Here is a 24936-nt window from a genome sequence, read left to right on the forward strand (position 1 = left end):
TCCAAATGCAGTCACATACCACGGTAGCATTAAGTCTAATATATTAAAAATAAAATATTGAACTGAAATGCTTCTATTGCAAAACAGAAAAGTGAAGCAGTGAAGAAAATCTATTAAAGAACATGATAAGTACCAGAAAGGTAAATGGCTTTATCAACCATAAACTCTTCTGAAAAACGAATGTGACAAAAATTCTTCTTGCTTTTCCGAATTGCCGTGATGTCACCACACTGGTCAAAGACTTCCTGGATAATTTCCTCAGTAGCATTTTCTGGTAATCCTCCAACAAACACAGTTTTACATCCAGGGGGTCGCTCTCTTGTTGAAGGTGGTGGAAGATCTAAAAGAAAAATGAAAGTACACATGGGTAGACACTGCAGCTTCACCTTTGCTTCCTTTCTATTAATTTATCTCCATAATTCATTTCAGATAGAAAATAAAATATTCTAATTCTAAAACGCAAATATAGAACTAAATAACTGATACATCAAATCATGTCCTCCAGGAACTACGGACACTGGCTTCCACATGATCCCACATTAAACACTGACAGTCCTGAAAATTAAAGTTGCAGTTTGGTATTCAAATATTAGTTAGTTGACACTTCAGAGTTTTGTCTATCAGAGCCATTAAAATATTAACTTTACTGTCAGTGCTATTTGTTTCATCAGTTTCAGTCAATCAAAGCATTTATTATTCAACTAATGCTCATCAAAATTAATGATGAGCAAAAAACAGAGAGCAAAAATTCAGTAAAATGGAATAAAACCATATCACATAAAATTCTATGTCTAGTAACAGGTGAATGAGCTATTCTGGCAATTTACCAGGTTTGCCTGGAAAAAGGCATTTCTTAGTTTTTGTGCAGCCCCTACAAACAGAAGCATGCTGTAGATGATATCTTCCTATTTATTTATCTTCATAATTCATTTCAGATAGAAAATAAAATATTCTAATTCTAAAAAGCAAATATAGAACTGAATAACTGATACATCAATCGTGTCCTCCAGGAACTATGGACATTGGCTTCCATAGTTCTTTTGGATCTGGTCAGGATCCAAAGAAACACACTACTAGTTTTGTAAATCTAAGGGGACTTTGGGCTTGTGTGTCTCATTCAGGAAACCCCTTATGCTGAATAGCAAGATGAATTTGAAAGTGAGGTGACATGCAAAAGCAATTTGCAATGGGACATAGTGGCCTGATTTCCATGGAATGAAACATAAATCACAAAATGACTGGGCCCTAGAAAGTGGCAGTGTTGACAGTGTGCTCCAGAAAAAGTTTAGGGTAGGTATGTGTTTGCTTAAAGAATGTGATGGAGTTGGGAAGCAGCTTGGACATGGTTTATGGTGGGGCTAGGTAACAAACAGATGCTTGGCTAATAAGACAAGAGGATATGTGTAAACTTTTGCTTATAAGTGTGAGAAATAAAATAAATAAGCAAGCAAACAAGCCTCAACTTACTTGGGTTTGGAGGGAAGAGTGTACAGCTTTTACAGTGAATTATTTCTTTGATGACAGGCACCTCTGTTGGTGGCGGTTGAGGTACTAATCCCATGCTGGGCAACATGGGGTTAAGTGAAGTTATTCCTGTCATCATGCTGAGGTTTGGATCAAAGCCCTGAACACAGATTGAATCTGTAAACATAGAAGACAATTTTGGGTTTATAAGCCTTGGAACAACTTTCAGTTACTGTCCTCTTGAAGAGATCGTCTTGCTCTAGGCATTGCTGTTCAAAAATGAATAAATAAATCTGCATTCCAGCCAAGCTTTCCTTCTGGAAAAAAATTAAATGATGCATAAAGAAGAAAACTTTATATAATTTAAGATATTAGTGTGACTGAGCACATTGAAGCATAAAACATTCCACTAGGAGGACTGGTGCTTCTCTGAAATATAATTGTCCAATTTACAATTCCACTCTGCAGCTTGCACCCACTTTCTAATCCACAATGAGAAAAAAATATATATTACAACAAAATAATATGGTAGTTAAGGGCAGAATCCTTCTACACCAATTATGGGAGCTGACACACAAGTTTTCCAAGCCTTTCATTTCACAAAGCTTTTGTGCCTTGTGATCCAATGATAAAGCTTGTACTGAATAACCATGGATAGGCCTCGTCTGTGCCCCTCCCCTCCAAGAGATGGATAAATCATTTGGGATTTTGTGGCTTTATAACAAGGCTGGAGTAAGGATGATGCCAGTGATGTGGCTACCTAGAAGACTGCTTCACCCACATAGGATTTTTAGACTTTTTAATTTATAACATGTTAGCCTCCATTTAAAGTGTAAGAGCTTGTTTTGAGAACAGGAGTAATTGTCTTTAAAAAAAGATCTGTGGCAGCTGGTATGCCTCTCCCTTGCAAAATGCAGAAAGTATTCCCACTCTACCCACCTGGCCTGCATAGGTTTGATTCAAGATTTCCTTCCTTTGACTCAGGGTGGATTTATCATGATCAAAATTGTTCTGCTTCATTAAGTAATCCACAAAACAAAAAAACAAAAAACACCCCATGTTCCTTGCTGGCAGTAGGTTGATGGGAGCCCTGGGACAAAAAACCTGCAATGACCCCCGGTGCTTCCAAGCTTACTGGTGGGTGGCAGTTCCTCCCACCCATTCAACATGGTGGGAATGTGAGGAAATCTCAGAAGAAGAAGAGCAGCTACCACCTTGTCTGACTGACACATACCACTGCTACCATGAGCACTGGGGGCATTTAGGTGTCAGTCCAGCTAGGTGGGCCTGGGCTACAGAGAGTGTCTGATGTGGTTAACCTCTGATGCTGCCCCATCTGTGTTAGCCACTGTATCAGTGATAGGCCAATCTAAACCAACTTTCCAGTGCCTATACAATCTTAATGCAGCCCTACAGACAGACATTTCCTTATCTTGTGGAGGCCCTTTGTGACTTCATCTCACCCCCCTGCAGGATGCAGCACATGCCCTGTTGATATAGCTGCATCACTCCTGGATAGTTAGGATTGGGGTGTGGTGAATAAAGCTCCCAAATGATCCCAAAACTGTTAGATACTGCTGAATTTTACCATTTGCTCTAGAAGTACTTTATTGCTAATTCACCCAATTTGATTCAATTGTGCATGACATGTGAAATATGTACACATGTGCACATAAGTACGCTACAGCCTTGCTCTACAAGCAATTTGCACAGATCACATCAGCAGACATACCGGTGAATTTCTCCAAGTTTGTGTTAGGAAAAAAAGAACTTTGGAGGTTCAAAAATACTATGATCAAAGAACAACAGAGCTTTTCAAATCCCAAAGGTTCTTTAAGGCTTGGAGATCTTCACTGGCATTCTCTCCCCAAAGCAAAACACAGAACAAAGTAAAGGACAACTACACATTAACCCTTACTTTTTGGTGTGTAAAAAAAAAAAAGACACCAAAACAAACACAGTTAAGAGGTTGTAGTGAGTATTACTACCAATCTTATTGCCAAAGCTTAGCCACAAACAGGTTTTTAAGGTGTAAAAGAGATCCCTGGATAAGCCAAGTGAAACTTCTTAAACCTTAGGCGATATTAGTATTTGTATACGTATGTACAGTATGATCATGATGCTGACTGTGCAATAGCCTGTCTGGTAAGTATTGTTATCTCCAGAGCTGAGGCTGAGAGTGACAGACTGGCCTAAAACCTCACCTAATACATTCAGACAGAGTTAAGACATACCAGGAAATCCTGACTGGCAACTCAGGGCCCAATCCTATACAACTTTGCAGCACTGATGCAGCCACAAAGTAGCCCTGAGACAAGGGAACATAAGAACATAAGAACATAAGAACAGCCCCACTGGATCAGGCCATAGGCCCATCTAGTCCAGCTTCCTGTATCTCACAGCGGCCCACCAAATGCCCCAGGGAGCACACCAGATAACAAGAGACCTCATCCTGGTGCCCTCCCCTACATCTGGCATTCTGACTTAACCCATTTCTAAAATCAGGAGGTTGCGCATACACATCATGGCTTGTACCCCATAATGGATTTTTCCTCCAGAAACTCGTCCAATCCCCTTTTAAAGGCGTCTAGGCTAGACGCCAGCACCACATCCTGTGGCAAGGAGTTCCACAGACCGACCACACGCTGAGTAAAGAAATATTTTCTTTTGTCTGTCCTAACCCGCCCAACACTCAATTTTAGTGGATGTTCCCTAGTTCTGGTATTATGTGAGAGTGTAAAGAGCATCTCCCTATCCACTCTGTCCATTCCCTGCATAATTTTGTATGTCTCAATCATGTCCCCCCTCAGGCGTCTCTTTTCTAGGCTGAAGAGGCCCAAACGCCGTAGCCTTTCCTCATAAGGAAGGTGCCCCAGCCCCGTAATCATCTTAGTCGCTCTCTTTTGCACCTTTTCCATTTCCACTATGTCTTTTTTGAGATGCGGCGACCAGAACTGGACACAATACTCCAGGTGTGGCCTTACCATAGATTTGTACAACGGCATTATAATACTAGCCGTTTTGTTCTCAATACCCTTCCTAATGATCCCAAGCATAGAATTGGCCTTCTTCACTGCTGCCGCACATTGGGTCGACACTTTCATCGACCTGTCCACCCCCCCCCCCAAGATCTCTCTCCTGATCTGTCACAGACAGCTCAGAACCCATCAGCCTATATCTAAAGTTTTGATTTTTTGCCCCAATGTGCATGACTTTACACTTACTGACATTGAAGCGCATCTGCCATTTTGCTGCCCATTCTGCCAGTCTGGAGAGATCCTTCTGGAGCTCCTCACAATCACTTCTGGTCTTTACCACTCAGAAAAGTTTGGTGTCGTCTGCAAACTTAGCCACTTCACTGCTCAACCCTGTCTCCAGGTCATTTATGAAGAGGTTGAAAAGCACCGGTCCCAGGACTGATCCTTGGGGCACACCGCTTTTCACCTCTCTCCATTGTGAAAATTGCCCATTGACACCCACTCTCTGCTTCCTGGCCTCCAACCAGTTCTCAATCCACGAGAGGACCTGTCCTCTAATTCCCTGACTATGGAGTTTTTTCAGTAGCCTTTGGTGAGGGACCTTGTCAAACGCCTTCTGAAAGTCCAGATATATAATGTGCACGGGTTGTCCCGCATCCACATGCCTGTTGACCTCTTCAAAGAATTCTATAAGGTTCGTGAGGCAAGACTTACCCTTACAGAAGCCATGCTGACTCTCCCTCAGCAAGGCCTGTTCGTCTATGTGTTTTGAGATCCTATCTTTGATGAGGCATTCCACCATCTTACCCGGTATGGATGTTAGGCTGACCGGCCTATAGTTTCCCGGGTCCCCCCTCTTTCCCTTTTTAAAGATAGGCATGACATTTGCTATCCTCCAATCTTCTGGCACTGTGGCCGTTTTGAGGGACAAGTTGCATACCTTAGTCAAGAGATCAGCAACTTCATTCTTCAATTCCTTAATAACCCTTGGGTGGATGCCATCAGGGCCCGGTGACTTATTGATCTTTAATTTATCAATGAGGTCTGAAACATCTTCTCTTTTAACCTCTATCTGACTTAACTCCTCGGTTAGGAGGGGCCGTTCGGGCAGCGGTATCTGCCCGAGGTCTTCTGCCGTGAAGACAGATGCAAAGAACTCATTTAATTTCTCTGCCATCTCTAAGTCTCCTTTTATCTCCCCTTTCCCTCCCTCACCATCCAGAGGGCCAACCGCTTCTCTGGCGGGTTTCCTGCTTCTAACATATTTGAAGAAGCTTTTATTATTCCCCTTAATGTTGCTGACCATGCGTTCCTCATAGTCTCTCTTGGCCTCCCATATCACCTTCTTACATTTCTTTTGCCACAGTTTATGTTCCTTTTTATTCTCCTCATTAGGGCAAGACTTCCATTTACGGAAGGAAGCTTCCTTGCCCTTCACAGCCTCTCTAACTGGGCTGGTTAGCCATGCGGACACCCTCCTGGATTTAGTGAAACCCTTCTTTCTTTGCGGTATACACCTCTGCTGGGCCTCTATTACTGTTGTTTTAAGCAGCCTCCATGCACTCTGGAGAGATTGGACTCTTTTTACCCTCCCTTTCAACCTCCTTCTAACCAGCCTCCTCAACTGAGGGAAGTCCGCCCGTCGGAAGTCAAGGGTTTTTGTTAGAGATTTGCCTGGTATTCTTCCCCCAACGTGCACGTCAAAACGGATCGCAGCATGATCACTGTTCCCCAATGGCTCAGTAACGTTTACATCTCTAACCAGGTCCTGCGTACCGCACAATATTAAATCCAGAGTCACCTGTCCTCTGGTGGGCTCCGTGACTAGCTGATCTAAGCCACAGTCATCAAGCACATCAAGAAATCCGGTTTCCTTATCGTGACCAGAACACAAATTGACCCAGTCAATATGAGGATAATTGAAGTCCCCCATGATTACAACCCTGTCCCTCCTTGACACCTTCCTGATCTGTTTCCTCATTTCAAGGTCCCCATCCGATTTCTGGTCTGGAGGACGATAGCACGCCCCAGTATTACATCGCTGCACAAGCCTGGTAATTTAACCCACAGAGATTCTACGGTGGAGTCGGACCCACCTTCAATCTCTACTTTGCTGGATTCTATCCCTTCCTTAACATAAACGGCCACCCCACCTCCAACACGCCCCGCCTGTCCCTCCTGTAGAGTTTATAGCCCGGGATTGCGGTATCCCACTGATTCTCCGCATTCCACCAGGTTTCCGTTATGCCCACTATGTCAATGTTTTCCCTTGTCACCAGACATTCCAGTTCTCCCACCTTTGCTCGTAGACTTCGGGCATTCGCATAAAAGCATTTATACACGGAATGCCCCAGGATGGGCTGCTTATTCGCTCCTTTGTCCCCGCATCCTCTCATTGTGCCAAACCGTCTATCACATCCCATCACCCTACCTTTCCCAATTTCTTCTCCGACCCTGCCTTTGTCTTGTTGTTCTCTAAGCTCCCCATCCTCATCCCATAGGGATGAGGAGTCCCGAACCGGATGCCCCTCGGCTCCTGTCAGCCTTCCCCCAGGGATCAGTTTAAAAGCTGCTCTGCCACCTTTTTAATGTTATGCGCCAGCAGTCTGGTTCCATTCTGGTTCAAATGGAGCCTGTCCCTCTTGTACAGGCCCCGCTTGTCCCAAAAAGTTCCCCAGTGCCTAACGAATCTAAACCCCTCCTCCCTACACCACCGTCTCATCCACGCATTGAGACCCCTGATCTCCGCCTGCCTAGCCGGACCATGCACATTGGGGCAAAAAATCAAAACTTTAGATATAGGCTGATGGGTTCTGAGCTGTCTGTGACAGATCAGGAGAGAGGTCTTGGGGTAGTGGTGGACAGGTTGATGAAAGTGTCGACCCAATGTGCGGTGGCAGTAAAGAAGGCCAATTCTATGCTTGGGATCATTAGAAAAGGTATTGAGAACAAAATGGCTAATATTATAATGCCATTGTACAAATCTATGGTAAGGCCACACCTGGAGTATTGTGTCCAGTTCTGGTCGCCGCATCTCAAAAAGGACATAGTGGAAATGGAAAAGGAGCAAAAGAGAGCGACTAAGATGATTACGGGGCTGGGGCACCTTCCTTATGAGGAAAGGCTACGGCGTTTGGGCCTCTTCAGCCTAGAAAAGAGACGCCTGAGGGGGGACATGACTGAGACATACAAAATTATGCATGGGAAGGATAAAGTGGATAGAGAGATGCTCTTTACACTCTCACATAATACCAGAACCAGGGGACATCCACTAAAATTGAGTGTTGGGCAGGTTAGGACAGATAAAAGAAAATATTTCTTTACTCAGCGTGTGGTTGGTCTGTGGAACTCCTTGCCATAGGATGTGGTGATGGCGTCTAGCCTGGATGCCTTTAAAAGGGGACTAAACAAGTTTCTGGAGGAAAAATCCATTATGGGTTACAAGCCATGATATGTATGCGCAACCTCCTGATTTTAGAAATGGGCTATGTCAGAATGCCAGATGCAAGGGAGGGCACAGGATGCAGGTCTCTTGTTATCTGGTGTGCTCCCTGGGGCATTTGGTGGGCTGCTGTGAGATACAGGTAGATGGGCCTATGGCCTGATCCAGTGGGGCTGTTCCTATGTTCTTATGCCTCAAAATGTAACTTTCCAGAACCTTTTGCAAGTTCACCTTGTTAAAGTTTTCCTTCACTTGTTCACAAATATTCTAAAAACCTAAATTCTTACTGTGCTTTTTCTCTCTGCCATGGTTTCTCTTTTGTGCTGAAAACCCAGGCTAAAGACAACTTAAATAGTGTGGACGTTAATAACCATTAAAACTTTTAAATGTGTTTTTATGGCTGTCTTTTTAAAAGGGTGAATTTTCCAAGCTTCACTTTCACTTGTTAAATGGTTGGTTTTTTTTCTCCCCTGCACTTTTGAAGATTCTATCATTAAGCAGCTAATGTGATGTGAGCGTGGGCTAGGTCACACATGCCTAAGTATCAGCTATAGGGTGTTGGAGGCAGAGAGAAGCAGCAGGGATGGACTCTCAACAGCACTGAACAGAAGAAGAGTAATGAGCATACCTTTCCAAAGCTTCCTTCATTTAGCAGCAAATATCTGCACATTGGATAAATGCATACCAAACAAGGACAGGCCTCCTGCAACTTTAACAACTCTATAGAAGATAGAATTTTGGCAGAGGCAGCTTTTCTTGCCAGTGCAGCACTGTGCAAAAATTCTCTCTTTGATGCAGACAGAAAAGGTACAGGAGCCCGTCTTCTGTTGTGTTTAGTTGTCCTAATTGCACAACGTAGGTGTGAAGGGGATAAGGGAAAGGTTTGAATATGCACTTGTTCTGATTTTGCTTGCCTGACCTTGTATGAGCCTAAGATTTATCACAGTGGCCATGGGTCAGAGCATAAGCTTTGAATGCAGTAGGTCCCAGGTTTAATTCCTGGCAACTCCAGGTAAGACTGGGAACAGGTACTGCCTGAAACTCAAGACTGCTCCTGCCAGACTGACTCCATAATAAGCAGCTTCATAAGCTAGTATCAAGATAATTCAGGTATGATTTTTTAAATACAACAAAAAATGTTATGCTTCCTTAACCCATTTCAGTAAAATACAAGTATCAAGATGATTCAGACATGCTGCAGTTATACAAGTCATTTATACAAACTCCAGTAAAAGACAAGTCATGCAGACAAATATTTTCCTAGTGAGAACATGTGCCTCCACTACTTCTGTGTAAGCAGCTCAGGATGGTATAAGTGAGGTTATTCTATTACACCCTCACAACAATCCTGCTGTGGAGTATCAGAGCATGTCTTGGAAGGGAGTGCTAAGTTCTCATGTCTCATATAATAGACCTCAGTAAGGGGATAAAAAAGTGCTGCCTTTCCTTCTCTTCCTCCTCAAACCACCTTCCAGCTAAGCTCAGGAAGAATTCTCCCTGGCCTGATTGCTTCTAACCTTTACAAGCTGTCACTTTCTGCTCCCTCATGACAGCCACATCTTGTAAGACGAGGGCAATGATGTCTCTGTTGCCTAGAAACAGAACCAACATTCTTTTGATAATAAATTACAGAAGGTTAGGGCATTCCCCCTCATCCTCCCTCACTGGAAATTAGTAGGGGTAAGGGTTGTCAGAGCTTCCACAGAGCTGCAAGATGGGATGGCCTTGAACCACAGAAAAATAGAATGAGAGTCAGAAGCAATTTAGGGGTCATCTAATCCAACCCCCTGCTCAGTATAGGTAACTGCAAAAGCATCCTGAATCCAGATGGCCACCCAACCTCTGCTTGAAAGCTTCCAACAAGGGAGAGTCAAATACTGCATGAGGCAGGCTCTTCCAGTGTAACAGCTCTTACAGTTAACAAATTCTTCGTCATGAATAGCCTGAATCTACTTCCCTGCAGCTTTAATCCAGTAGCTTTAGTCCTGCCCTCAGAAACCACAGAAAGTCTTCTACTTCTTTTGCATGACAGCCCTTCAAATACTTTACAATATGTAGCTATCATATCTCCCTCTAGTTCCCTTGGCTCCAGGTTAAACACACTAGCTTTCCTCATTCCTCGTAAAACTTTGTTTCCAGACCTCTCACCATCTTAGCTGTCCTCACTGGAACTCATTCTAGCTCATCAATATCTTTTTTAAAATGTGTTTATATTGGATGCAGGATTCCAAGTGAGGTATGACTAGTACAGAATAGAGTGAAATTACTACTTCTTGTGATCTAGAATTTATGCCTTTGCTAATGGAGTCCAGCATTGCATTAGCCTTTGTTGCAACTGCATCACACTTCTGGTTTACATGCAGCTTGTGATCCACTAACAACTGAATCCTACTAAATTCCCCATGTGGCAATGCAGCTGCACCAACATGGTACGTGTTGTATCACGTGGGAGCGTTTCAGCATCTGGAGGCCTCCTCAAGGTAAGGGAACATTTGTTCCCTTGCCACAGGGTAAGCCCACACTGGCGCACTGGGTCTACATAGACCGGTGCCAGTGATATCACTGGCACAAGTCTGCACGAATTCTGCTTGGGGAGTCATGGCTGGAAAGGAGATATCAGCGTGCACTGCTGCTGCTGCTGATATAGCCCCCTTTTCAGTCCCGATCTGCCCTTCTTCATGCTTCAGCACATCTACTTAGCTGACTTACTGGCACTGTTATGTGATTTTTATCCACTGGTGTGTGGACCCAGCCACTAGCCAATTGCAACAGCAGCCAGGCTGCACTGAATAGCATATCCCATTTGCTGACAGCCATAAAGGGTTTACACTGCTGGGACTCGAACAGGATTGGGCCATAAGACACCCAGCTTCTTTTCACACATATTGTGGCCAAGCCATGTCTCTCCCATGCTGTACTTGTGTCTCTGATTTTTTCACCTGTATTCAGGACATTATATTTGTCTCTATTAAACTTCATCTTGTTGCTATGGGCCCAATGAACAAGCCTGTCTAGATAATTTTGAATCATCTGACTTTCAGGGTGTTATTCTTGTCACCTCCGAATCCTCCAGGTCATTTATGAAAATGTTGAAAAGCTGTTCAACCAGCTTTGAACCCACCTAACAGTAGTACCATCTAGCCCATATTTTACCATTTTATCAACAAGGATATCATGAGATACTTTGTCAAATGCTTTGTTGGTATCTAGGTACACAATGTTCACAGCATTCCCATGATCCACTAGATTAGTCACTCTATAAACAAGAGAAGAGATTAGTCTGGTATGTTTTATTCTTGACAAACTTATGCTGGCTCCCAGAAATCACCCCACCAGTTCCTAAGTATTCTCAGAAATTCCGCTTAATAATCTGAGCCAGCATCTTTCTGGGAAAGCCAACATCAATATCATCTGGTGACAGGCAGAGCCCCACTTCCATTGTCTTGACAGTGAGGAAATCAGCTCCCACTGCCTCCCCTCTCCTTAGTTCATAGTCTTCCTCTAATCACAGATCTGATCCCATATGGCTTCTCTTATATTTGTTATATGCAAAGACATGGAATATCCTATAAGGAAATCGAAGCAAATCAAGGACTGCTTTTTAAAAAATCACCCTGAACTCACTTCAGGCTTCCATAAACCCACAGACTATGTTAAAAAAATCAGAAAAAAGGAGTATGTCAACAAGTTATGTATGACACGCTCCCAAAAAAATGACAAAATTTTTCCTACTTGTGATTTTCTGCCAGAAGTTTTTGAGGCAGCCAGCCCAGCATACTAAACATGGTTGGCATTTCCTTAACTCTTAGAAAAGGATCGCTTCTGGCAATGTTGTAGCCATGAAATGCTCTGTTGCTCCAGGTGCCCACTCCGCTTCGCTTCACTCTGCATGATTGTCACTGATTGCTTCACACTCCAAATCTCTACACAATATGACACCAAACCCTCAAATACCTACTGAATGAGGGACAGCAGGAGAAAGTGGAAAAGGATGGCATTCTGCACAAAGTGACACTTCCACGAACAAGGCATTGAAGGATGCACCAAGAGTAAATACATTTATATAGCGACACAAGTCCTTGTTTAGATCTCCTTGTAGCCTTGGATGATGGCAATGAAATATGCCTACTACCCATTTCCCATTAAGCCCAGTTTGACAGGTGAAAGGAAGAGAGAAGGACTTGAGAGAAAGGGCCATCATTAAATGGTAGACATCGTGCCTGTCTTGACCTCTTCTCTACTCTTCCTTCCACTGCAGGTGCATTTTGTTGAACATTATGTTATGTTTTCATGATAGTCCTACCTGTCCAATGGTCAACTAAGAATTTGCAGCCAATGGTTTTGCAGTACCTGAAAGACTAACCCATACATTCCAGCACAAGCTGTTGTGGCCCACAGTCCACTTTATCACAGGGCAGCCCAATCCTGAGCTGTCCAGGGCGCCCAGGCTCGGCGGCACCAAGGAGGGCTGCTGCTGAATCCAGTGCCTCCCATGCTGTTGCGGGAGGTGCCTTGGGAGAAGGGGACGTTCATCCCCTTCCCCCAAGTAAGGTAAGCAGTCCCGCAATGGGGTTACTCACTTTACCACCAACCAAAAGGTCAGAGGTAAGGAAAAGGCGCTCATGTAGGGGACACAGCCCTCCACGAGCACCCTGGATCCTGCAGAGCAGAGCTCTGCGGATCCTCCTCCCTCCCTCCCCCCAGCACGCCTCCCGCCCATCTCCTACCACACCTCCACCTTCTCTCCTCCCCCCACCAGCCTCTCCCCTCCCTGGAACGCCTCCTTCCCACTCCTGCCTACCGTTCCGCAGCTTGGCAGTCCGTGAGACCGCCAAGCCGCAGAACCTGGGTGACTACCCCGCACTAGCCCAGCACGGGATGGCGCTGGGCTAGCACAGGTGGGAGCCTGGCAGTGAGCCTCGCGAATGTGCCTTACGGCATGTTTGCAACTGTGTTCTGCGGCACGGAGCCATGCTGCCGACCACAGGATTGGGCTCTGAGACTGTAGCCCACAAGTAAAAGCTTCAGCTGAAATAAGCTGCTTAGTCTTTCAGGTGCTATAGAACTCTTTGGGTTTTGTTTTCTTTTGCAGTAGCTGGCTAACATGACTATTGCTCTGTTAAGAATGTACAGTTATACCTGTACTATAGCTTTCCTACACTCTACACTCAAGTTCCCTGCAGCTCTGCCTCATGTCCTGGAGCCTTTCATTACACAAGGGAACTTGACCATTGCCAAAGCAGTGATGGGATTCCTGGACCTAATGCAGATGGACAAGTGTCTGGATGCCAGTGGCAGAAGACTCAGGCTGAATCCTAATGCACACTGGAAACAGCCAATTTCATGGACTATGCTGGGGGGCAATTCTTATCCACTATAATTGTGTCGGCACAGTTCTGGTCAGTTCTGCTCCACCTTGGCTTCCCTCTACAACTTTTAATTAACAGTTTATGTGTGTATCCTTTCTATTTAAATCATCCGATAAATTGTAGCCATATCAGACCACTGAGTTCAACTCTGCACAAGGATTACCTCCCCACATTCATTGTTTTATTTGCAGCACAACTGATAGAGAGAAGCATATTTGGGGCAGGGGTAAAACTTCAGGAAAATGTTTAGGAAAAACAGTAACACCCCTTGGGTCTGTTATGCCTCAGACTCCTATTTTTTAACAGGGCTATTTGAGAAGGGAGCTAAAACAATCATTTTGTGATTTTGTGTCTCATTCCAGCTGAACAGAAAATTATGTGGCTCTGAAATTGCACAACCCATAATTAATAACAGCGGAAAATATAATATCTGACTATAAGTTCAGATCCGGAATACGCAGCAATGCAATCTGCAAGTCAGAGAATAATGTTGTGCTGGTGAGCAATTTACATAGTTGCCCAGAAAAATCATAACATTTTTTTTCTGAATAGTTTACAATAGGATTAAGTCTCTTTCTACAGCTGGAGCCAGCTCTTGGTGGCCAATCTGCCTCCAGCTCTAATTTCTCATATTTATGTAACCTTCTATGCTGCCTTGAATCTCAGCATTCATGTTTACAAATAAAACCTGACCCTCTTCATTATACAATCTACTAAACAAAATAGTTACAAGGACTCCATGTACTTATAAGAATTGGTAGCCTTATAGCTCAGTCTTACCTAACTTCCTCTGTGCCAACACAGTAGCACCAATGGGACACTCACTGCATTCCGTGCGGCGGTTTTGAGACCTGGAGGCCTCCTTGAGGAAAGGAAACATTTGTTCCCTTGGCCTGATGTAAGCCTCCACTGCCCCAACAGCTCTACTTGGACCTGCACCAGCTACTTTGCTGGCACAAGTCCAAGTGGACCCAGGTAGGGGTACTGAGACCAGGAAAGAGGAGAAGATATTGGCAGCACTGCTGCCACCAACACCTTCCTACTTCCCGACCTTGATCTGCCTCCCTCTCTGCTCCAATCTCCTTCCCATTCCTCCCTCCCTGCCTCATTCTGCTCATCCCTGATGCCCCTCCTACCCCTGCTGACTTATTGGTGCTGGATGAGATGCTGGCATGAAGCCCCGGACACTCACCACTTGCAGCCACAGCTAGGCTGTGCTATATGGCAGGGCAGGTTAAACCGCAACCCGAGGGCTGGATCCAGCGCACATGCTTGCCCCTCCACTGTGTGATTGAGGAAACCATTCTACAGGGAGCTGCTAATCTTCTGTCCCAATCTCCCCCAAACTGCATGCTGGCCAGCCACTTCTATGTAGTGTTGTGCCTGTTGGCTGTGCACCTGGAGTGGCAGATATGGCTGGAAGGTACACCATTTGGGGAGAACAGGATGGAAGATTAGAGGCTCCCCAGTGGAAGGGTTTGCCTTAGTCATGCCGGGGAAGCCGTTTTCGATGCCCAGCAGTCAGCATTTTGGGCACCACTGCTATATGGCACGTCACCTTTTGCAAAAGCCACAAAGCATGCTGCACTGCCAGAATGCGAGTTCCAGCAGCCCATTAGGACTGGGTCATTAGTTACTCACAAATGTGCTTATCATAACTGACATAATATACATTGGGCACAATCCAGCCAGAATTAAGGACATCCAGCCAGAATTAAGCACATCTGTGGGATTAAACACTGTAGGTATTTAATGCTCCCTAGGAAATCAATGGAACCAAATCCAGTTTTGGTTGGATTGTACCCAATGTATGTTTTGCACTTGAGTATCTCTACTCAAACAAATAAAATCATCTTCATTGTCAGCAAATGGTCCCAGCCAAATTTAAACCCTGGATAACCAAAATGACTCCATGTGAGTACCCTTCAAGGGGTGGAAAGTTGCAGGACCCTCCCTCAAATCTGCAGCCAGGCTTCATCCAATCATCTGCACTAGTGAAGAAGGCATGGGGACGTGACAGTGGCAACCAGAGCACTTCCATAACTATGGTGTTGCTGCACCATACTAGAGAAAACCTAGATACCTTGTGAGATTGGGAGAGAAAAACCAGTAAAAGAGGATGACAGATGAGTGCTGGCCTTGATTCCAGGAGAGGAAGTGGCCAAAAGTCAAACCAGCAGCAGGGAGAAAGAACTATTGATAGCAGAAAACCCCCTTCCCCTTCATGTAGTCAAGGGTTAAAACTTGGAGAAATCAAGGGGCCTACAAAGCCTAACACAAGTTCACACATGCATAGCAACCTTGAGCAATTTGTGAGCTGTTATGGAGAATCCAACTATTTGAACCTTAAATCCTGCAGCAGCCTGAAGGATATCTGCTGATCAACACCTGTATACCTTCTTACATCAGTCACAATTGCATTTTACTCACTTGTATAATTTACTTGCATTGCAAAATTTGGGTTCATTTGGGGCAGAACTGAGAACACAGTTTGAGCTCCTACTGTACTTTCTCATTCAGAACTTTCTCATTCTGATCTGATCTGCAATTGTTTCTAATTATAAACTCCAACTTTTTCCTTCTATTCCATATGTGTTCCTCCAACAATAATTTTGCAAAACTACATATTGAGCAAGCAATTAAATAACGTGGGCTGTTTCCTTTTCATTTGAGAAAGATATCAACATGGCAAATTCTCAGTCTTGCTAGTACTTATAGTACATTGTTGCCTACGAATTTTCTACTCAAAAACAACAAAGGAAACTCTAAGCTGCTCAGTTCCAGATGGTTGATTGTTTTCTTCTGCAACTGTTACAGTTTCTTGATATGAAGATATTTAGTTCAGTGTTGTTGGAAACTTCTTTATGAATCCAAATCAATTTACAGTTTTTGGATTGAGAACTTGAGAGCTTCAATTCTAGATGTTGTTTCCAACATTCCAAGAACCGTTTTTTTCCAAATATATGCAGGCTAGAGATACTGGTAAATTAATAATCAGAAGTTGCACAATATAATGAAATTAGATTTCATTTCTGCTTTTGCACATGGTCACATCAGAATGCATCATGATGTGTCAAGGATCTGCATCCCAAGTGGCATCAGGATCAGAACCTTAATATCAGGAGGGAGCAAGTTAGATTTAGGTGCAGTGCAGTGCAGTGCAGTGTAGTGCAGTGCAGTGCAAGGCAAGCAACTGGTCAAATTCTAGAGGTGAAAACTAATGAACAAATGGCCCATAGGCAAGAAGCGAAGTCTGAAGATCAGATTCAAGAGGCAGCGTGCTTGAAGAGTGGCAAGCAGCAGTTTACCCTGGCAAGATCTTCTCACTAAGCAGTTTCAGAGTTGAGGCTTTATGCAGGTGGAACTACAAGGTTCTGCTTGGGTGCTGAATTAGCTGGTGAAGTTCGTAACGCTCTCTAAATGCTGCTTCTGGAAAACACAGAAAGACCTGGAATTCATTTGGTCGATTAGATATTCTAACTTGATGGTGCAGAAAATAAAGCATTGGAGCTTGGCCACCAAGAATCCCAGTTTGAGAGACCTGGCACATTACACAATGCTCATTTATGCCACAAATGAACTGGCTGGATGTGTCTTGTGTTGTGGACGGGGATATACATCTGTATCCAAGGTCACTGGTTGCTGTACATTGGTTGTGCGTGACAGAAAGTGCACTGGGGCATAATAGGCTCACATGACACTGCATTGGCTTCCTGAGCCATCTGACTGGGTGTTAAGTCAGCTGATAAGACTTGTAATGATGCCTGGGAGTTGCCTCTGGGTAACACAACAAGGCCTAGAAGTAAAAAAAAATACATCATGAAGGAGCAGCTCAGAAACTGGTTATTTCAGAGGTGGCCCATCCATGAGGCCAACTGAAGCTGTGCTCTCAGGCAGCAGATTGGTGGGGATGGCTCATCTCTTTCTACCTACTTGTGTACACAGCCCCTTCTCTACATTCCATGCCCTGAAATGGAAAAGGAAGAGAGGGAGAGGTGGTGTGGAGGAAGGAGAGTGCTGAGCTATAACATCGGAGAGTGGAAGAAGCAGAGGTTGGCACAACGCTGGGTAAAAGGGGGCACCATTTGGCATGCTGCCTCAGGTACCAAGAGGTCTTGAGCTTTTCCTGGGTTATCTAGACCTCTGAATACTTTTCATGGGCCTGGATCTTGTCCAAGGGCCTACACAGTTACATCAACTAGAAGGAATATGCTAAAAATTGAAAATGTAATTCAATAAATTGGAGAACTGAGCAGTAGCCCCCCCCCCCCAAAAAAAGTGAAACTCAGCAAGGACAAATGCAAAATGCAATGCATACAGATGAAGAATATATGGCCCAAGACTAAGATGATAGCTGGACAGAAACTGAACTGAGAACTAATAGTACCCAATAGTTAAATGCAGTTAGATCTGTTACTTCTGCTACAGGTGACATTTATTTTTAGTCAAAATACTAAGTAGTACATATGGGATGGGAGAGGGAATGTTTTTGAGACCAGTCATACAGGCGTGTTTCCATATCCATGTGGGATCCATTCCAGTGAACCCCTGCAGATAAGAAAACCATGGATATGGGGAACCCTGTTTCCATGGCCCACACGCCCATTAACATTATTTAAATGCTTACTGGAGTTTAAACGTTCTTGCTTTATAGGTTGCTATAAGCATACAAACTTATAGGGACGTGCAAGCTGCCTCATTAACAGGAAGTGGAAACTAACTGCTTCCTGTTAACATCATTCTAGCCTTTTAGTTTGTGAACATCGTTCTAGTCTGTGCATCGCTATAAGCCTGTAGGCTAATAGCAAACCTGTAAAGCAAGAACATTTTCGCTCAGGAGGCTTTTAAATACAGTGGTGCCTCGCATAACGAAATTAATTTGTTCCGCGAGTCGTTATGCGAGTTTTTCGTTTTGCGAAGCGCGTTTTCCCATAGGAATGCATTGAAATTTAATTAATGCGTTCCTATGGGCAAAAAAAGTCAGAACAAAGTCAAATTTGGTTTACAAAGTGTTTATTAAGTGCTCTTTAAAGACATACCGTATTTTTCGCTCCATGTAAAGTGAACAGCAGTCAACAGTGGCATTAAGAACCATTATCACTGTCATTAACAAATGGAGAGACTTAAAGGTTTGAATACTCTAGTTTTCTGGAAACCCCAAGAACTCATCATCACTAGAGTCAGAATTTATGAAGCTCATTTGCTCACAATCACTGACATCACTTTCTTCGCTGTCTTCCTCCCCCTTCCTTAGGGTGAATGTGATCATAAACTGGCATGAAGATCCCCCGCTCCCTAGGGTGGACGGGATCATAAACTGACATGAAGACCCTCCCCTTGCTAGGGTGGACGGGATCATAAACTGACATGAAGATCCTCCCCTTACTAGGGTGGACGGGATCATAAACTGACATGAAGATCCTCCCCTTACTAGGGTGAACGGGATCATAAACTGACATGAAGATCCTCCCCTTACTAGGGTGGACGGGGTCATAAACTGACATGAAGATCCTCCCCTTACTAGGGTGAATGGGATCATAAACTAATATGAAGAACCCCCCTTATTAGGGTGAATGGGATCAGGCTTGCGGGGGGGGGAGGCTGCGATGGCAGGTTGCTGGGGGGCTTACATTCAGGTGCTGGATGAGGTGAGTGAAGGCACCCCTCCCCTGCTGTGTGAGTGTGGGGGGGGCAGAGCATCTGTGTGTGTAAAAGAAGGGGGCAGCCTGTGTGTGTGAGAGAGGGGGGAAAGTGTTTGTGTTGCAGAGAAGTTGTGATGCTCCAGGCTTGGGGTGGGGGGAAAGAGAGGCTGTGATGCTCCAGGCTTGCAGGGGGGGGGGAGAGAGGCTGGGATGCTCCAGGCTTGGGGGGGGAGAGGCTGGGATGCTCCAGGCTTGGGGGGAGAGAGGCTGGGATGCTCCAGGCTTGTGGGGGGGGGGGAAGAGAGAGGCTGCGATGCTCCAGGCTTGGGGGGAGAGAGGCTGGGATGCTCCAGGCTTGCGGGGGGAGGGGGGAAGAGAGAGGCTGCGATGCTCCAGGCTTGGGGGGAGAGAGGCTGGGATGCTCCAGGCTTGCGGGGGGGGGGGGAAGAGAGAGGCTGCGATGCTCCAGGCTTGGGGGGAGAGAGGCTGGGATGCTCCAGGCTTGCGGGGAGAGAGGCTGGGATGCTCCAGGCTTGCGGGGGGAGGGGGGAAGAGAGAGGCTGCGATGCTCCAGGCTTGGGGGGAGAGAGGCTGGGATGCTCCAGGCTTGCGGGGGGGGGGGAAGAGAGAGGCTGCGATGCTCCAGGCTTGGGGGGAGAGAGGCTGGGATGCTCCAGGCTTGCGGGGGGAGGGGGGAAGAGAGAGGCTGCGATGCTCCAGGCTTGGGGGGAGAGAGGCTGGGATGCTCCAGGCTTGCGGGGGGGGGAAGAGAGAGGCTGCGATGCTCCAGGCTTGGGGGGAGAGAGGCTGGGATGCTCCAGGCTTGGGGGGAGAGAGGCTGGGATGCTCCAGGCTTGCGGGGGGGGGGAAGAGAGAGGCTGCGATGCTCCAGGCTTGGGGGGAGAGAGGCTGGGATGCTCCAGGCTTGCGGGGGGGGGAAGAGAGAGGCTGCGATGCTCCAGGCTTGGGGGTAGAGAGGCTGGGATGCTCCAGGCTTGCGGGGGGGGGGAAGAGAGAGGCTGGGATGCTCCAGGCTTGGGGGGAGAGAGGCTGTGATGCTCCAGGCTTGGGGGGAGAAAGGCTGTGATGCTCCAGGCTTGCGGGGGGGGGGGAAGAGAGAGGCTGCGATGCTCCAGGCTTGGGGGGAGAGAGGCTGGGATGCTCCAGGCTTGCGGGGGGGGGAAGAGAGAGGCTGCGATGCTCCAGGCTTGGGGGGAGAGAGGCTGGGATGCTCCAGGCTTGCGGGGGGGGGAAGAGAGAGGCTGCGATGCTCCAGGCTTGGGGGGAGAGAGGCTGGGATGCTCCAGGCTTGCGGGGGGGGGGAAGAGAGAGGCTGCGATGCTCCAGGCTTGGGGGTAGAGAGGCTGGGATGCTCCAGGCTTGCGGGGGGGGGGGAAGAGAGAGGCTGGGATGCTCCAGGCTTGGGGGGAGAGAGGCTGTGATGCTCCAGGCTTGGGGGGAGAAAGGCTGTGATGCTCCAGGCTTGCGGGGGGGGGAAGAGAGAGGCTGCGATGCTCCAGGCTTGGGGGGAGAGAGGCTGGGATGCTCCAGGCTTGCGGGGGGGGGAAGAGAGAGGCTGCGATGCTCCAGGCTTGGGGGGAAGAGAGGCTGGGATGCTCCAGGCTTGTGGGGGGGGGAAGAGAGAGGCTGCGATGCTCCAGGCTTGGGGGGAGAGAGGCTGGGATGCTCCAGGCTTGCGGGGGGGGAAGAGAGAGGCTGCGATGCGCCAGGCTTGGGGGGGAAGAGAGAGGCTGCGATGCTCCAGGCTTGGGGGGGAAGAGAGAGGCTGCGATGCTCCAGGCTTGGGGGGGACGAGAGAGGCTGCGATGCTCCAGGCTTGGGGGGGGGAAAGAGAGAGGCTGCGATGCTCCAGGCTTGGGGGGAAGAGAGAGGCTGTGATGCTCCAGGCTTGCGGGGGGCACAAAAACGGACGGGAGCAAGAACGTGCAACCCCTGACAGGCACTCAGGAGCCTGGCCAAGTGAGTGAGTGAGTGAGTGAGTTAGGGGTGGTGAAGAGAGCGTAAGTGTGTGTGTGAGAGGGAGGGATGCTGACTGACCCACTGCTGTACAAGGAAACCCCAAGAACTCATCATCCTTCCTTAGGGTGAATGTGAGCATAAACTGGCATGAAGATCCCCCCCTTAAAACAAAACAAAACAAATTCGTATTGCGAAGCACGGGTCATAAAAATTTGTTGTGCGAGTCACCAAAAATCGCAAAACGCTTTCGTTCTGCGAGTTTTTCGGTGCGCGAGGCATTCGTTATGCGAGGCACCACTGTAATGTGGCAAGGCGTTTTAACCTCAAGTTGAGAGCAGCCCTTGCATTGTCGGGGATGAGTACAAAGGCTCATGCAGTGCTGTATGCAAAAACATTTTCCTATGAGTGGGAATATGACAAGCCACATCAAGCACTTTGAATGGGCTGAAAAGGAGAGAGACAGATGGGAGGGCCAGCAAGGAGGAGGCTGCACTAGTGAAGACAAGGAATGGACGCCACAAAGGAAACGTCACTTCTGTATCTTAAAAACGAGGTCTGAGGCCATCCGTATCATCTGCTGTTGAACAAAAACAGCATTTTTCCTTTACGTAGGAAAACTGATAATGGTCTATAAAAATAGGGAATGACTCACCCAAAGTACATTTTAGGATCCTCAATGGAATTGAAAGGTAAGCCAGAAGGAGGATATCTCCTCTTGAAAATGCAGCAGTTTTGTCATTTTAACTAAGAACAATTCCATTATTTATTCTTCTCAAAGGGACAACCATTCGCTTTATGACTGAGCAGCATATTTTAAAAGAACATAACTGAGATACAGAATTTAAAATTAGTTTTGCTTTTCGTCAGTTAGTGCCAAAACTTGGTAATGTAACATTACACACGCACCCACACCCCTATATTTCAATTTAAAGTACAAAAAGCTGTTCTTTTGTTTTCATACAATCTGTTTTACTACTATAATGTTCCTATTTTCTCTAATTTTTGGCAACTTTCAAAACTGTCTCATTAGTTAGCACTTCAGAATTATGAATGCACACAATAATTTAATATTAAGAAACCATGTATCTTTTACCTCTATGTGCAACTCAGTGATTTCAATAATGTGCTGATTTTATAAGCAATGAGAAAAACCTCGTGCTGCGCAATCCTATCTTGCATTGGAACAGACAGCCAGGAGGCCTGCGCTGTATCCAGCACAAGATAGGGGCCCAAAGTGGCTCAGCCAGAGGCAAGGAGAAACTCTTTTTCTTACCCCTGGGTAAACCACCGCAGCCCCAATGGGTCACTCCGGAAGTGGCATACGTTTGAGGAGCGGTTTGCTGTCGCTCTGCGCTACTCGAGGAAAGGGGTTGGGATCTGGCATAAAAGCCAGGTCCCAGCCCTGCCTCCTGCTCCCTGCCCACCCCCAAGACTCCCCTCCACCTGCCCCAGAACACCTCCCTCCTGCTTCCTCCAGACCCTTGCAACGGCCAAGCTCGGCCAACAGAAACCTCCCTGTGAGAGCCGGCACAGAGGCTGGATTCAGCAGTATGCATCCCTGCACCAGCCCAGTCAACTCTAGAGGAGTAAACGTGCTTTACGGCACTTTTGCGACCCTCCTGGGCTGGCACAAGAGACTTGCGCCGGCCCAAGGTGCACTCAGGATTGTGCCCTTAGTCCCACTAATGAAACAGTTTTTTAAAAATAAAGAGTAACAGTAGCCTTGCTGGATCATACTAAAAGCCCATGTAATCCAGAATCCTATTGTCAACAAAATAAAATAAAATGTTCACAAAAGCTGCCAAACAAAGTATTTACAAAAAGTGTAAGGGATATAATTTCATATGTGGCAACTATGAATATTGCTTCAGAAATCAGGCAGGTCAGGTACTGGCTAAGGATCCATATATAAAAGAAGAGCCATCTGACTGGGCTGACTCCTGAGCCCTTAGTGCCAGCAGCAGTGGTAACACCCAATGTGACATCAGGGGGCAGATGTGGGCACCATGTAGGGCTAGTGTATGACTTAACCTCACAAACTGGTTATTGTTATATGAGTTTTATTGTTTTCTGCCTTTGGTGGTGTTAACTGCATAATTCTAAAGCAAATTTTGATATTGAGAGCCATCTGAGGCGCACATAATGAAAAAGCAGGATATACTGCTATATATTTATAAAATATAGATTATATCATGGTACAGAGGCAACAACATTTTACAAAACCATCACAAGAGCATGGGGTGAGCGAGCAGGCAGCAATTAGAATAATGCTGATGCTATGGGGAAAGGAAGAAGCAGAAACATAAGTTTAGATTTAAAAAGTAATAACTTCCTTGAAAAACACTAGCAACATTTAGCTTAGGTCAATGTGGCCACAACAGGAGGGCACCCTTATCTGTCTTCTAAAGAGCCTGGCCAGTGTCAGGTTGACCAGTCAAGCCATTCTTCCTATGTAACATGTTAGCCTGTTTCCAGTCCACACAATTCCCCCAACTCACAGCCCAATCCTGATCTGCCCAGGGCGCACAGCTGCAGCGCTGCCAAGAACTGCTCCCGCTGCATCCTGCATGCCTCAGCCTGCTGTGGGCGGCGCCTCTGGAGAAGGGAACAAAAGTCCCGCCCACCCTTTCTCTGCCTCCCGCCTCCCCATTACACCTGCTCCCCACCTGCCTCCCCCCTCCCTGGAACACCCCCTCCCTGCCCCTGCTTACTATGCCGCAGCTCAGCGGTCCATGAGACTGCTGAGCAGCAGAGGATAGGTGCCTGCCCGGCACTAGCCCAGCGCCAGCCAGTGCTGGGCTAGCACGGGTGCTGGCCCGGCGGTAAGCCTCGCAGGCGTGCCTTATGGCATGTTTGCGACAGTGTGCTCGGGCGGAAAGCTGGAGTGCCGAGCTCAGGATTGGGCTCTCATACTCTTGTTTGGAAAGGGAAGCAAGTGGTAGGGTTCTCTCCGGAGCTTGCTGGTTATTCTCTGGACTTGCCCCCAGGATACTGGTTACAACTGTGAGTCATCCCAGTCATGAGTAGCTTGCCATTCAACATCTTATATAAAAGATTACTCCCTCTGCCCAGTCTTGCTTTCTTCTTTTCAGTCTTCCTTCACTCCAGTTTTTATCCTCCTGAAATGAGAATGTTTTATCCTCTCACCCTTTCAGAGTGGACAGTCTAGCCTGATACTATTCTTTACTTCCAAACCCATTCAGTATACATATTGGGGCGGCTCAACCATAGTGCAAAATGATGAAGGTTGCCTCAGTGGCATATTGAAGCGAGTTGGGGGGGGAGAGAGGGCAGCAGATTCAGGGTTTAGGTTTGGGATTTGAGTCTGCTGCTGCCAATGCCACCTCCCTCCAGACAGCTGCAGGTGAAACCCATACTGATCCATTTTCCGCCTGCTAACAGGAAGTGGAAAGTGGATCACCTACCTCCTTTACTGTGCAATTCACATGGTTTCTTCAAAAACAGAAGTTCAGGACTTCCAGTAAGATTTACAAGGACTGTGCAAACTAATACTACTACTACAAACTACTACTCAAGCATCTTCATTAGCACAGGGTCTCTAAAACCAAAGAGGAAGTCCTGCACTTTTGACAACTGAAAAATCTGTAGGAGGAGCATGGTAAATGGCTACTATATTTTTTCCTAAAAGCATAGAGGTGGAGGACCTGAAGCAGTATCATGTGGTGTTTTGGGACATGTTGCAACTGATACATAATAAACATTATCCTCTGTTCTTTAGCATAAGTACCTCTGTTTTGGACAACGAGAAGACAAATCTTGCTTAAGATGTCTTTCCTCACCCCTAATCAGATGGGGGCACCCAGAAAAGTACCTCTCAAGCTTGTCTGAAAGAATGGGGATGTTTACTGCTGGTTAGAACACGGGGGTCCCCCTTTATTCTCAAACTTACTTGTAAAATGTCTTATGTAAGATATTTACAGGAAATCTTACATGCATCCCAAAAGATACACACACAGAAGGCTTGCTTACCATGTTACTGAGTAGCAAACATGGTATGCAAAACCAATGGATAACATAGAACAACAGATTCAACACAACTA

The 24936-nt window shown here is 46.2% G+C and overlaps 1 protein-coding gene across 1 annotated transcript in view; it reads right to left on the minus strand.

The window, feature by feature from the left end:
• The window catches only part of ENOX1 (ecto-NOX disulfide-thiol exchanger 1), a 136770-nt gene that overhangs the window by 105664 nt on the left and 6170 nt on the right, over nucleotides 1-24936 (minus strand). The window contains exons 3-4 of the mRNA XM_066620142.1: nucleotides 1468-1641; nucleotides 134-340 (exon numbers count right to left, since the gene is read on the minus strand). Of these exons, the coding sequence (XP_066476239.1) occupies nucleotides 134-340; nucleotides 1468-1641 (381 nt within the window). The remainder of the gene's footprint in view (nucleotides 1-133; nucleotides 341-1467; nucleotides 1642-24936) is intronic.

Source organism: Tiliqua scincoides, chromosome 3 (genome assembly GCF_035046505.1).
Source record: "Tiliqua scincoides isolate rTilSci1 chromosome 3, rTilSci1.hap2, whole genome shotgun sequence".
NCBI lineage: Eukaryota > Metazoa > Chordata > Lepidosauria > Squamata > Scincidae > Tiliqua > Tiliqua scincoides.